The sequence below is a fragment of the Mchenga conophoros genome, linkage group LG5 (genome assembly GCF_057382185.1).
Source record: "Mchenga conophoros isolate Kocher_MC1m ecotype Shallow Benthic linkage group LG5, M_conophoros_male_GT1.1, whole genome shotgun sequence".
NCBI lineage: Eukaryota > Metazoa > Chordata > Actinopteri > Cichliformes > Cichlidae > Mchenga > Mchenga conophoros.
The window spans coordinates 17221879-17236829 of NC_140530.1; the positions used below are offsets into that span (position 1 = coordinate 17221879).

A 14951-nucleotide genomic window follows, 5' to 3' on the forward strand; every position below is an offset into this window, starting at 1 on the left:
TGAGAGGAAACTGGATTTGAATTGATCAGCATGCAAATTGTATATGTTATTGTTCCTCGAAAGAGAGTGTTTGTGTGTGTGTGCGTGTGCGTGTGTGTGGTGGTGGGGGTACAGTATGTGATCGGTCTAGAGGCAATTAAGCTACAAAGTACCTGGGGAGCCAAAGAGACCATTCTGTGTGTGCCTATGCGCGTGTGTGTGTAAATGTGTGTGTGTGTGTGTGTGTGTGTGTGTGTGTGTGTGTGTGTGTGTGTTTGAAGGAAAGAGCTTCTTGAAAACAGCTGACCAAAAGAGAAGAAAACGATCCCACATTCCTTTCCAGCAATATATTACTGCTGTGCTGAGAAAGAAGAGGCAGTGGGGAAGAAGCAGGCAAAATGATCTCCTGATCACATCATGCAAAGAGCTCCCTCTAGGATAAACCAGGGAGAATCACAATCCTTCATGTGGGCTTCAAAATGTATTAGAGGGGATGGATCATTTCACTTTAACCATGGAGAATTACAAGAACATGTTCTTTAACCAAAAACACCTCATCCAAACTTTATTTTGACTGTGTGGACAAGTGTAACAGATTTTAAGTGTTCATTCCGGTCACACCATTGTAAGCTTTTATTAAGTATAAATTACAATTAGCGACAAGACCAGTGGAAACGACGCTAGGTAGGAATACGACCGTCCACGTTCACTCTGCACTCAGCAGAAACTATCTATGATCGGAAGTGTTTGCCACGCAGCTGCTCTGAAAAGACCACAGCCACACAAGCACGATCAGTTTTGCCTCCTTACGACTTCCACTCAAGATGAAGGATTACATTTTGACACACCTCAGAGGAGAAACCCTGCTGAAAATGGTGCACAAGGAGGTGATTTTGAATGCGTTATTATAAAACCCTGGGTTCTAAGTTTTCTGCTGTTAATGTTTCGATCACATTTTGTGGATTACAGATGTTCACCTACCTATATTCACCTTTATTCTTTATTGCCTTTAATTTGTTTTTATATTTAGCTAGTCATTAGTGTTTCACTATTTGTCCCTGTTAATGTTGATATTTATTTACTATTGAGTGGTGGCTTTAATTTTATTCACTGTGTTCTAAAGTTTAAAAATCTTGTTTGCAGCTCTTTATGGACTCAGTATATTCCTCGGATTTCTGTTCTTGTCATTTTTGTTACTTTTGACATGCAGGTTGGTTCTAGTTAGTTCCCTTCTGTGTTCCTTGGTGTCCCAATGACATCAGCATTTGTCTTTTGTCTTCCCATATTGCCCTATCTGGTCCTTCTGTTTTCCTGTGTCGAAGCAGTTTTGTCTCCCCGTTCAGCTATGTCTCCCTTGCTGTTTCATTTTTTCATTTCCTCTGTGTCTTTGTGTTTGCGTTTGTATTCTATCTCTTGTTTCAGTTTTCATGCTTCTCCAGCGTCCCCCGTGCCTTCTTGTCAAGTCTTTGAATCTGTGAATCTGTGTTTATTTATTTCCTGTTTTATTTTGTTAGTCTCCCGTCTCTTGTGCCATGTGTGTAATTTTGCTTCCCTTGTCTTGCTTCCCCAATGAGTTCCAGCGGTGTTCCCTGGTGTTTCCCATCTTCCTAATTACCTGGTGTGTATTTATTGTCTGAGTCCTGTCTGTTTGTTGTTGTGTCTTCTCCACATGGTATGTGTTTCCTTGCACCGTGCTCCCTGTGTTTTTCTCCTAGAGTTTTGCTGTAAAGTAAAGCTGAGTTCAAAGTCTCATCTTCTAAGTCCTACACTGGGGTCCACTTCCTGCCTTCCAAACTGTGACAATAACACTGTGTAATCACAGTGCAAACATCCCCCCCCCCCCCCCCCAAAAAAAAAAAACCCCAAAAAAACACAAGTTCAGCATATTTTTTAAATCTCCTTTCTTTTAGAAGAGTAGAAATGCTCACATTTCCATTTACACTCATTATATTTTAAGGATTCATGTGAGTATTTTTAAGTACTGACAATGGCTTTAATAAGATTAAATAGTAAGTGTTTTGAAATTTCACCTTGCTTAATGAAGTGCTCTTAAACTAGATACAAATAATGTCACACATTATTCATCATAATCCTAGATTATTATTATTGTTACTATCACTATTATTCAGACTGTATCACAGTTTTTTATGATGTGATGCAATGAGACAGTCAGATCAACAGTTGTCTGTTGTTTACAGTAGGATCATTACACGATTATTTATGAAACCACTGACAAAAGGTATAATGTCATCGTAGAAGTGTGACTCACTGGGAGTCTCTTGTTCAATTTCCTCATTAATGAGTCATTGTCTTTTGTCCCTGCCAGCTACCGTCCTGTTTGTGAGTAAATGTACGTTACCATGTCTGCGTAAGTCTCAAGGGGACTGAATGTACAATACAACACTGTGACTGATGTTTTTTGAACGTTTTCACTTTCTTCATTCTAAACTCGTAATGTTTTTTAACCTAGGTTGTGCAATTGTTTAACACTGTCTGCTTTACATGTTTATTTTAAAAGTGTTATCAGCTGACCAGAGCATAGTTTGAGCTGGAAGTTGTGATTCTGCTTTCCTCTTTCTCACCTTTCTCTTGGATTGTCTTCAACAGCTTCCTGAACACATCCTTAAATTTCCTATCACTTACACTAGAGGGCTCTCTTTCCTCACATATCAAAAGCACACATACCGCATTAATTCCACTAAATCAAATATAGGCCTATTTGAAAGATGTGATTTATTAGCAATGTGAAAAAAATAACCAACTCAAAGACTTCAGATGAATTATGATGTGGCAAAAACTCCTGGTTGTTCTTATAAGACATGTAACTTTCTTTTGGAGACATATTCTTTCTTTTAGTGTTACAATTTCCCCGCAGGTTTATGGGCCAAAGCACAGTGTTGGACTCCAGATGTTGCAGCTGGAGTCCAAGATGCAGGCAGCTATGCTGAGTCACCAGGACACCGTTCAGTGCAGATTCAACGCCTCTGTTCTCAGTGTAACTCAAAAAGATTTAACACTGGTTGAAAAAAAATTATGCCAAGATGTTAAGAAGTTAAATGTTTTTTGTTGGTTCTTTTTCTTTTTTTTTTTCTTCTATTTTTGCTCAAGCCCGTAATTATAACATACTTCCTTAAAGAGCTGTGCGTTTTATCCATATGAGAAAAGGCTGAGGATCCCGACATGGTGTAAATTTAAACATCTGTTTGTGATTTATGGTTTATGTGGAAGTGTGTGTGCATGCATGTATCTATATGTGTGTATGTGTGTGTATACATCTGCTTTCTATTGCATGGTTTTGCTGCCCCTGTGCCCTAGGGTGCCATGGTTCAAGTTACCTTAAGGAGTCCCTTTGTCCAAGTAGACCATAACACCTTGAAATTGAGAGTATTTTTATTAAGTGTAAATTTCCTTCAGTTATTATTTTATGCAGCATTTGGAACTGTGTGGAGGACAAGTTAGAAGCAGCTATATTTAGAGTGGAGTGCAGGGAGTGAGGAGATCAGGGATGCTTGAGAAGAGCTATTAATGCTGCTCGTGTGAGTGTGTGTATCATTAGGGATGAGGTGAAGCATGTAAAAGTTAAGGTTAGCGTCCAGGAAATGAGAAACACAGAGATGTGCAAACTATGCAGTTTAAGAAAAAAATGCATCACAAGTAGCAGTGAATTCTGTAGTGAATCTTTTATCGTCTCTACTGTTTTATTATCTTCTTCCATACTTTCTTTTTCAGGAACCCTAACATCACGTCTTACTTATCAATTAAACACAGGATTTTTTTAAATTAGTGCAAATTTATGAGGGCCGCATGAATCTCTACCTCAGCCAGCAGGGAGAACATCTGACTGCCATACATATGTAACGGAGCACTTTGGCTCATTTTAAGCAACGTGCTGCAAACAAACTGCGTTTTTCCTGTTTGACTTCATGCTGGAGATAAAAGAAGTTAGTGTGTTGTCCGTGTGTATTTTTGCAGTTACTTCTGCCTGGCGTTTGGCTTGTCTGATATCTCTTTGTCAGTGTTTTGGTTTCTTGGTATTTCTTTGGTTTTTTGCACAAGAAGAAATTAGCAGGCATTCACAGTCTGCGCTAGAAGGGTTAAGTTCTAGCTCAGTGCCGCTCATGACCCAGTTTGGGGACGGGGGGACATGGGTGGGGGTTGGACATGTTGCTCCTCAAAGTCCAGATTACCCTTTTACTTTGAAGACCTTGAGTCATTTCCCTCACTTTCAAGGGTAGCTGCTGGTAACCTTGAGAATGTGTCACACCGTGGCACAGAAAGGTTATCTTTGTCTCATGCATGCACACAAAAGTCACACAACTTTATCTGCCTAACAATCTCATAAAAGCAGATTTCAGTATTTCAAGAGTTATTAACCTTATAACCTCATGTTAGGGTTTGACTGTTAATTATCGGTCTCTTGGTTCACTTCACAGGTGTTGAACACAACTCCTCAGATGTTTTAAGAGAAATATTTAAAATCAAATAAATACTAAAACATTTTACAGGAACAAATATGACTGCTTAAACATTTTGCCAATGCTACATCTGTCTGTGGATGCCTGCAGACAAAAAAGAAAGAGGGAAGAAACTTTTGGCTTAGATGTAATGCAATGTGGACATCTGGTCACCCTTTTCTTCCCTTTTTTTGATTCATAAAGCTTTTTACTGTCAGATGTCGGATGCAATGGCTACAGGAAGAACAGCCAACAGACTCTGGATGAGTCTCTAAAAGCTACATAAATGGATTGCAAAATTATCATTTTGGGAAATATGTTGACTTAAAAAGAGTCAGACTGAATGTGACAACATGTACAGATTGTTCAATAGTTGCTATGTTAGATGTGATACAAAACAAAGCTTATTCCTTGACTTGTTGCATTTATGGAGGTTGCTCGCTCTCATGACAGCCTGCTTAGTCAATTTACGTCTGTCGTTACAACAAATCACTGGTTCCACTCATGAACACGGAGGCCAGATTATATGTTGCTAGAAAACATCTAAATGAGTCGGCATCTGATTGTTAAGTGATGACGTGACGAATCCTACTTCCGGGCCTAAAGTAGTCTGCGTTTAATATGGCTTTTGTGTTGTTAACATGTTTAATGTTATGTATTTTCTTCTATTTAATGTTAAAAAGCTCCTAAAACAGTCAGTGATCACTGTTGATCTCCCTCGGCTTTTATTACCGCTAATCATTTATTTAAGCTCAGTTTTTAAAACCTTAGGATGTAACTACAGCCCAGCCCATGCACCACAGTGTTGCCAACTTAGCGACTTTGTCGCTATATTTAGCGAGTTTTCAGACCCCTTAGCGACTTTTTCTCTAAAAAAAAGTCGCTAAAAAAAGACGTGAAAGCGCGTATCGCTTTTACTCTCAACAAGCAGCGGGTGCTGTAACGCAGTCAGTTCTTCTTCTACTCTTATGCTGTTTTGTGGATCACAAGGTTTAGAACTACTTATAAACACACACACAAAGTAACTCCACCAGAGTGCCTATTTCGGGTCACTTTTGCCGGTCCAAGCCCAGGTAAAGGAGCAGGGTTGGAATTGTGACATTAAAAAAAACAATAATTGCTAAAAGAAATTTAATTTGTAGTTCTAAATAAACTCTAAATGCATTTAGGACGTTTTTTACTCACTTTATGTCTCTTCCACGAGGTTATTTCTCTCTCCAACAACATAGGTTACAGGTACATTAGCATGACCAATTATGCAAATTAGGCGATGACGTCATTTAGCGACTTCTAGCGACTTTTAGGACAACCAATCCGGTTGTTCAGTGATGACACGACGAATCCTACTTCCGGGCCTAAAGTAGTCTGCGTTTAATATGGCTTTTGTGTTGTTAACATGTTTAATGTTATGTATTTTCTTCTATTTGATCTCAAAAACCTCCTAAAACAGTCAGTGATCACTGTTGACCTCCCTCGGCTTTTATTACTGCTAATCATTTATTTAAGCTCAGTTTTTAAAACCTTAGGATGTAACTACAGCCCAGCCCATGCAGCAGTATATGAATGACTAACCTTGTATTATGGATGGATTATCTCAGTTGTTCTCCTGGCTGAAGTTTGGTCCTTTTACAGCATCCTGCCATGCGATTACATTTGTTCCTGACCACCGAGAACACTCACGGTAACTTTTATCGAGTGGGGAAAAAAAGTTAGCTTGTTTATATTATGCTAACATAGCTGTGTCGCTAGCGGTCACGTAGCACATCATTATATACCAGCTAGCCCAACTTCAGTAACCCTACAAACGTCACTGCTTTTTAGTTTCCTGTCTTCATTTATGCTGGAAGTGATAACAGAGCTGTACTTTTTAATTTGTTTCCAAAACCCCGCAGTCAGGACATGCTATATTGTATTTAGATAGAAGCTAGCGAGCTAACTCCCTGCTACTTCTAACTCCGTTAAATGTCATAAATTTCGTTTTCATGGATGCCCGGATGCTAAACTCAATTGTTACACCTGGTAGAGCAGAACGCTGATCATTTTATTCAAGATGAAAGACTTTAGACAGTTTCAACTCTCAGTAATGCCATAGTGATCGTTTGATATATGGACCTGCAGCGGAGTTTAGGTCCAGACACGGCTAGTGACATCAGACTGAACAACCGGATAGCTCTGCAAACAAATCTATGGACAGATGAGACTATGATTAAGATCATTATCAGAATGATGGAAGGAGAAAAATCTGAAGAAGGAAATAATAGCTCATCACCCAAATCATACCACATTATATGTCAAACATGGCGGAGGCAGCGTTATAACGTCGATATAGCTACCAGTGGAACTGGGTCACTAGTTTTTATTGCTCATGTGACTGCTAATATAAGCAGCAGAATAATTTTGAAGTATACAACGCTATATTCTCAACTCAGATTGCGTCAAATTCTGCAAAACTGATTGGACAGAGCTCCACAGTGCAAATGGATAATGACCTGAAGCAAGCTGCAAGAAAAAACTTCATGCAAATCATCTGAAAAACCCTCCAAAGTAAAACTGAAAGCACGTTGACTGTGCGATCCAGTGTGGTGGTGAGCAGAGGCAAAACTACAGATATTTTGTCTTTCTCCCAACAAATATTGGACCTAACTGTTTATATTTTCATGTGTTTCCAAAAAATCTTTCCCTTCATATAGTTAAAGCTCAGAGATTTCATCACCATGTGTAAATATAATATTTTAGTGAAAAATTATAGATCTTCCAAGCTTACATCAAAGGAGGAGAGAAAAAGCGGGATAGAAAGAAGAGATAGAAGTTCAGAATAACCAATGATTGAAAAGATGTCGAGAGGGCAGAAAATGAGTAGAAACACTGGTTCTTATGGACGCTGAGTTGGAGAACATAGAGAAGCAGGAAGAGGCCCACATTGAAACCAGACAGACAACATAAAGAGACTGTCACACATGGTTTCATTTAACCCTTTACAAGATGTAAGCTTGTTGTAGACGAGAAAGAGTTGGGTCCACCCATGTAAAAAAAAAATGAAACAAAACTTATGTAGGTCGAAGGGCATCTAGGTTCTGTCTTAAGGTTATCTTATTATGTTTAATAATGTTTAAACCAACGCCTTACACGTTACAACACAACACAGGAAAAACACTTGTCAGCACACTGAAGCAACTACGAAAGAACAAAACAATCACATGCAAGGCGTAACAAGGTTTTTACCGTGTACTGTTACAACAAAACTGACCTGTGCTGTACTTCTTTCTCTGCATCGTTTCCCCACACAGATCACAATAAAAAACCCCGCAGGTGTGTGCTGATGAAGGTATGCTTGCTTTGAGTTATTCCAGCTGTAATGATGACCTCCTAAAAAAAGCAGCAAGAAGAAAAAAACACAACCAATTATCCAGCTTTTCATTATTCCAAATTACACAGTTGGCTGGTGAGTGTCTCACCTGCTAACAGCACACCTGCGATTTTATGTTTGTAGCTGCAATAAACTACGATAACAAAACTTCCACTTTCTTTGCAGTGCTACAGCTAAAGTATATGTAATATCAAGTTCTTACTCATTTTAGTCTTTCACAGGTATTTGCATTTGCACCATATGAACCAAAGTTGGATCATTTTATCATTGCCACTTATGTATGACTTTTATTTTTCTACCCTTTATTGTGAAGAAAGAGAGGGGGTCACTCGAAATGAGGAAACGGAGGGATTGAATGTGCTGCTCGCAGATGGGAACAATCCCTCAAAGCCACTGCGTCTCACATCATTCACACTGGAGGGGGAGAAAAAAGGCTTCAGAGTGGGCTGTGGGCCATTCCCGACCAAATGCAATGGGGTGCGGGCAACTGGACAAGGGGGTGGAAGTAATCAAAAGCACAAGAACAGACAGACGGGTGTGGAGGGGGCTAGCATGACGGAACGGAGAGCAGGGAGGGGAGAAAATACTTTTCATACAGTGTGTGTCAGAGCACCCTGCAGTCCTGAGCACACTCACTCAGAGAGAGAGCGGGGGACAAGAGGGCCAGTGCCTTTGATCGGGTAGGTGTGTGTGTTTGTGTGTGCATGCAAGTGTGTGAAATCTTTTTGTTTTCTTTTAAATTGAGATTTATACAAGGCTAAATGAGAAGTAAGGGTAGAATAATTTTGGAAAAATAATCACTGAATGTTTTACCTTAATTTTTAAGGTAACAGAGTGAATATTACAAAACTGGCATTCATGGAAGGTTTAAGAAAGCCAGGAAAGGCTTTTCTGAGTTTCCCTGTGGACTAAGACCAGTAAGAATGTGACTGCCTGCAGGCAGCAATATTTCCAAATGAAGTCCATGCCTGCACTGCACCTTAAACCTAAGTAGGACAGAAGAATAACAGATTTAGTTAAAGTTGGCAGTTATACTTCTGAAAGATTTTTTTGTTCTTTTAAATGTCAAATTTCACATGTTTGAGCATTTCAAAACGTTCTAAAACATCTGTAAGATTATAAATCTCGAACATTTTGGTGATTGTGAATAACTTTTTCTATTTTTTGGCCTTTTTAATACCACTGCATGTCCCTCTGTTCTCCCTGTGTTACATTACAGTTAAGATTTGAGTGACTTCCTTCCATCATGCGTCAGGTGATTTTCCTTTTGTCTGCCCTGATTCCCCTCGTTCTCTGCCATGGATGGAACTCCTGGACAAATTACTGGCAGAGCCAAGGATACTTTTATGGCTCCCAGTATGCAGACAGAGCATACAGTGTGTCGGCGTGTCCTGACGAGTGTGACTGCCCCTCTTCCTTCCCCGTTGCTATGTACTGTAATGGGCGAGGCCTTACCACCGTGCCACCGATTCCCTCCCATATCAAATACTTGTATCTTCAACACAATGCCATCACATCTTTGCCTGACTCGGCTCTAAGCAATGCAACCAATCTGGTGTGGCTTATGTTGCATTTCAACCAGCTGACATCTGAATCAATTGGCAAGAAGGTAAACACGTAGTCATAGGCACATCCAGACACACATCACTATAAATAGCGGTACAATGGCTGACAGGTGTCTAACAGCCCGAGTCGGTTTTCTTTTATTGCTGTCTGTTCTTAATCCTCAAGTTAATTTCCTGTGTTACCTGTTTTTTTAAAGAAAAGAAGAAACCAAAAGGGGGAAAAAACATGAATAAATATTGTGGTTAGTTTTCTGTCATCATATAATAAACTTGTTATAATTTGAAACATGTATGGGTAAAGCAGTGTGATCAGCAGAGCACATGCTCACACTAAACCAGACAGCAGCTTGCTACATCAGAGCCACAAACCTTGTGGTCTACAACCCTCAGCATAAAGTCTCTTTCTCCAGTGAAACACACTGAAAAACACATCACGCACATTCACGCACTGTAACCATCAGTTTGAATGCTAGTTGAAACTTAGCCGGTCGTTTGCAAACACATAAAAAGATGTAGTGTAATATCATTTCAATATCACAACCGACAATAATGCATCTGTGCTCTGAAAAGGCCCCTTTCATCATTTTTATTGTAAAACCACCACATAATTTAGGATGATTTTTCTTTTTGGGTTTTATACCTGCTCATCTTGATCATTTTGCAGGCATTTGTGAAGCTGGGGGAACTTGAGCGTTTATATCTACAATACAATAATTTGACCAGCATTCCTTCAAACCTTCCCCTCTGCCTGAGAGACCTGAGAATGGATAACAACATGATTGAGAAGGTAAATCTTCAAAAATTCACATTCACAGCCCTCCTGTTTTAGTCCAACATCAGTTGAGACATTACGATATGCTTTACGGCTATTGCCACTTTTACCTAGGTGTCACCTGCAGACCTAGAGGGAATGGATAACCTCACTATCCTGTACCTTCATGATAATGCTCTCTCAGAGGTGGGCTCATCACTGAAGGGGCTGAACTCCCTCACACTGCTTGACCTCAGTAGCAACAAGTTGACAAAGGTAATTGTTTATCTGTTTTTTTCTAAATGCATTATTAAGCAACCAAGGTAATCTCGTTCAGAGATGTTGTGTCACTGTCCCAGGTCCCAGCTCCGCTCCCTGCATACCTGCATCAGCTCTACCTGGAGTACAATGCCATCGACTCTATACCTGAGGGATTCCTGAGCCTCTTCTCTCAGCTACAGTATTTTAGGATGTCGCATAACCTGCTAACAAATAAAGGCATCCCCGCTAACATGTTTAACGTGTCTGGGCTGGTGGAGCTGGACCTGAGCTTCAACAAACTGGAGAGAATTCCTTCAGTTAGCACCACGCTGCAATACCTTTACCTGCAAGCCAATCAGATCAAAGGTGAGAGTTTCTTTGAAGAAATCATTTTTTTAATCGTCATGCTCTACATTACCATGCAGTTTTCTACCTTTAAGCCAGTTTTGTTGATTTCGTAATAAGAAAGTTCATGATCGTATATGTACTGCCACTTAGATTAAACGAGAACAAAAAGTTGTTTGCTGGATTTTGAGAAATGAGATGTTGGACATGTCTTTTCCTGGGGTGATTTATACAGTTATACTGCCATTTTACAGTTTTGCATGAAAGTGAACTCATCGCTGTCTCCACTCTTTCTCTTGCCTGTAGAGTTTACTGTGGGTAGCTTCTGCAGTGTTGTGGACGTGACAAATTTCTCCAGACTCTTAATGGTGCGACTGGATGGAAACGAGCTCAGTCTTGTGGACATCCCCACCGACGTGAGCCATTGTCTGCGCCAGGTTCTCGACATTGAGATCTAAGCATGTGCACAACGCAGTCTGTGGCTCAGTTCACCACATGCACCTACAGCAGGACTATTTAAAAAAAAAAAAACAGGTTACAGCAGATATAAGTTGATATCTACAGCAGGTAGTGAGTTAGTTATTAGTGATTGCAGAGAGCATCACTGTGAGCTTTACTAGAAATTCCTCCAGTTAAGAAAGAAAGAAAGAAAGAATGAAAGCCTGTTTTTTCTCGTGTATTGAAATTTCAGATTTACAAGGATAAAACACCATAAATGAGCCTTTAATCACAAAAAAACAACAGAACCTGAATGAAATTCAGGAATGGTTCTCTGACCTTCATCCTATTTACAGCATACTGTGCTGTAATGATTCTTCCTCCACGTGTCTTAATGCATGCGCAATCATCCATGTAGGGAAATCTCAAAAAGTTGATTTTGTTCATGTGGACGTAGCATTTTTAGTGGGAGAAACATTTTGTCACTCATTCAAGTGACTTCTTCAGTCTCATCTGGACGTAGCGTCACCAACCTGTTTATAAGGTTGGGGACGCTACGTCCAGATGAATAGAATCAACTTTTCGGGACTTCCTCCATGTGTTTTATTGCTTTGTATAATAAGGTGCTAAATAACGGTTTGTATACTGTGAAATATATAATTTCAAATATAGATCATATGTAGAATACTAAAACATTATTATGGTGTCTACTGCATGAGAATATGTTATTGCACTTGGTTATATTAGTTTATCTTTCTGAGAGAAAAATGCTGTGACAGCTTGATTCTGTTTAAGATCGTCTTTTTGCACAGTGAAATTTTCTTAGAGAAACAGAAAATGTCTCTGTTCCATGAGAAAAAAATAATATGGATATCGTACTGTAGTAAATCAGACATGCGTGGGGCTCGTGGTCTGTGAATTAGGATCTATGTAAACATTGCATGGATTAATTATTATCCTGACAAAGGGTTTTTGTTCATGAACCCATTGCAGAATAAATAAAGTTAATAAAGATCTGTGTCATTTTTGTCCTATATTGATCAGCCAGTGATGAAATGCAATACTGAGGTGATCAGTCAAAAGTATGAACTGTCTCTCTTTGATCTGGGATCCGAGGAGAAAGTTTTTGTAGCTATTCCTCAAATGGTTCCTTATAACAACTTAAATAATAAAAACTCAAGGTTTCCCAGACTTGATCAGTTATATTCACTTCACTGTTTCACGGTGCTTTAAGTGTTGTTTTTAAATAGTGTTTCATTTACAGGATACATTTTATTTGAGATAACAGGCTGCTGAGTTGTCACATATTGCTATAACAAACTTCCTCAGTAATTGAATAGAGAGGAACACAGTAAATAGACACTCAACCAATCAAAGAAGCTTTATTCCTGCAAGCTCCACCTGCAAAGTTTGTGCTCTTTGAAAATTACTACCCGGAGCAGGAACTTTGGGGGATTAAAATAATTTACCTAGCACTTAAGTTAGATCCGGGACGCTGGGGTCGAGCCACTTCAAGGTCTCTCTCGCATTTCCTCCTGCAATTTCAAACGTGGCTGAAAAGTGTCTTTGAAGTCTTTGAATTAAAGTTTATGTTGATCTTATCTCTCAATGTTAAATTCATACTTATTTCAAAGGTTTAATAACAGACATGAGCATGAAGCGAGTATCAGTCACCAGTGAGGGTTTTTAGGGCCTGATGCAAGGTTTCTACATAGTAATAGACAGGATAAAGAGGTGTTTCATTTATAGCTTATTTACACTTTTAACCCAAGGTGCCCACAGAAACCAGTTTCCTTGAGAAACCACAAGGAGTCAAAACTCTGAAGCTGCCCAATATAACACTGAGGAAAGCTCTTAAGGGGATACTGGCACAAAGAAGAGTCATTGGATTCCTTAAAATATTTATATTTTTTTAATTGTACCTCATTAACCCGAATTCTTGAGACTAATTGCTCCTCTAAACAGCTAAGGCGATTTTCTCATGGCTATAGAGATATTTATCAGGCTGGTTGGCTTTACTCGAGAGGGAAACTAAGACTCTTCTTTCTTCTCACGTTTCTCTTTAGTTCCTTTTAGCTCTATCTTAATGTCTGCTATGTTACAAATGAATATTTTTCTGGGATGGACTTGTAATGCTGATAATGTTAACGATGACGTGCTGTTGCATCAGGGCCTAACCCTCTAAGCGTCAGCTCACCAGATGTGGGATGGTCAGAGGACACATAATGTCTAAATTTAGGATGTTTTTCCACTGTAGTCTGTGGACAAACACCACAGGATCATCATCACAGTAAAATGTATATCAAATGACTTCTGTGGTTAACTTGTGGCTAAGGGTCAGTGACCAAAATAGCAGAGAACTCAGGTACAGACCATTGCAAACAGGTACAATGAGAAAAGAGAACAACTAAAGGTCTCACACTGTCTGAGTAACTGCCACTGGGCAATAATACTGTTTGCTCACAGCTTTAAACTCACAAGCTCTGCTTTCAATAAAAGAAGGATTTGTGTATAGTTATGGTGGAGAGTAGTAATGACAACATGTGGCTCACTTCCTGTTTCTTCCTGAGTACTGAGTAATTTCGAGGACATTTCATAGGAATTGTTGGGAACTTTATGCCTTTACGTCATACAGGGAGTGCAGAATTACAGGGAGTGCAGAATTATTAGGCAAGTTGTATTTTTGAGGAATAATTTTATTATTGAACAACAACCATGTTCTCAATGAACCCAAAAAACTCATTAATATCAAAGCTGAATGTTTTTGGAAGTAGTTTTTAGTTTGTTTTTAGTTTGAGCTATTTTAGGGGGATATCTGTGTGTGCAGGTGACTATTACTGTGTATAATTATTAGGCTACTTAACAAAAAACAAATATATACCCATTTCAATTATTTATTTTTACCAGTGAAACCAATATAACATCTCCACATTCACAAATATACATTTCTGACATTCAAAACCACACGCTTCTTGCAACCCTGTTGACTATTTTGAATGAAACGCTTGATTGTTCGATGATCACGCTTCAGAAGCTTTGCAATTTTGAGACTGCTGCATCCCTCTGCAAGATATCTCACTATTTTTGACTTTTCTGAGCCTGTCAAGTCCTTCTTTTGACCCATTTTGCCAAAGGAAAGGACGTTGCCTAATAATTATGCACACCTGATATAGGGTGTTGATGTCATTAGACCACACCCCTTCTCATTACAGCGATGCACATCACCTAATATGCTTAGTTGGTAGTAGGCTTTCGAGCCTATACAGCTTGGAGTAAGACAACATGCATGAAGAGGATGAAGTGGACAAAATACTCATTTGCCTAATAATTCTGCACTCCCTGTAGAAAACATGAGAAGAGAGAGAAGCAGAAACAGAAGACAAATGTTGAATTTGAAGCAGAGATGTTGCTACTGCTACTGTACCCATGCACAGCTATAAATCACTATAGGAGGATTTACAGTTCTTCCACAATTTGACAGTTTGCAAAAAAGACATTTGGGGTACTAGCATGGCCACTGACAACAAGCAGTCACTCACAAAGCAAGTTAACAGATCTCTGATTAGAAATTAGCATTAGCCAAGCCAGTAACCTAACTTTGTCCTTATAAAATAGGGCGATTACTCACCATAATGATCAACTTTTAACGGCTGCATTTTGATGCCAAATAACAGGCTGCACAAGCAATGACCTCCCTCCATCAGAATCGTTCTCTGTAGTGATTTAATTGGCTCACAGCACCTTTGGAATATTTGAATAACCATGATTTGACTGACTGGCAACTGCCTTAC

General features: G+C 39.2%; 1 protein-coding gene across 1 annotated transcript; it reads left to right on the top strand.

Moving 5' to 3' along the window:
- Positions 1-8375: 8375 nt before the first annotated feature.
- On the top strand, positions 8376-12166 carry fmoda (fibromodulin a). The gene is made up of 6 exons (XM_085275538.1): positions 8376-8480; positions 9020-9409; positions 10030-10152; positions 10252-10392; positions 10476-10743; positions 11029-12166. Exons 2-6 carry the CDS (start codon positions 9047-9049, stop codon positions 11178-11180), a joined length of 1047 nt encoding a protein of 348 aa, XP_085131664.1. The 5' UTR covers positions 8376-8480; positions 9020-9046; the 3' UTR covers positions 11181-12166.
- The last annotated feature ends 2785 nt before the right edge of the window (positions 12167-14951 follow it).

Bases quoted from the DNA above. Each gene is read 5' to 3' on its own strand.
- fmoda (XM_085275538.1), top strand. From the start codon at position 9,047: ATGCGTCAGGTGATTTTCCTTTTGTCTGCCCTGATTCCCCTCGTTCTC. The intron at 10,393-10,475 runs GTAATTGTTTAT...TCACTGTCCCAG, and splicing joins GTAGCAACAAGTTGACAAAG to GTCCCAGCTCCGCTCCCTGC. The intron at 10,744-11,028 runs GTGAGAGTTTCT...TCTTGCCTGTAG, and splicing joins GCAAGCCAATCAGATCAAAG to AGTTTACTGTGGGTAGCTTC.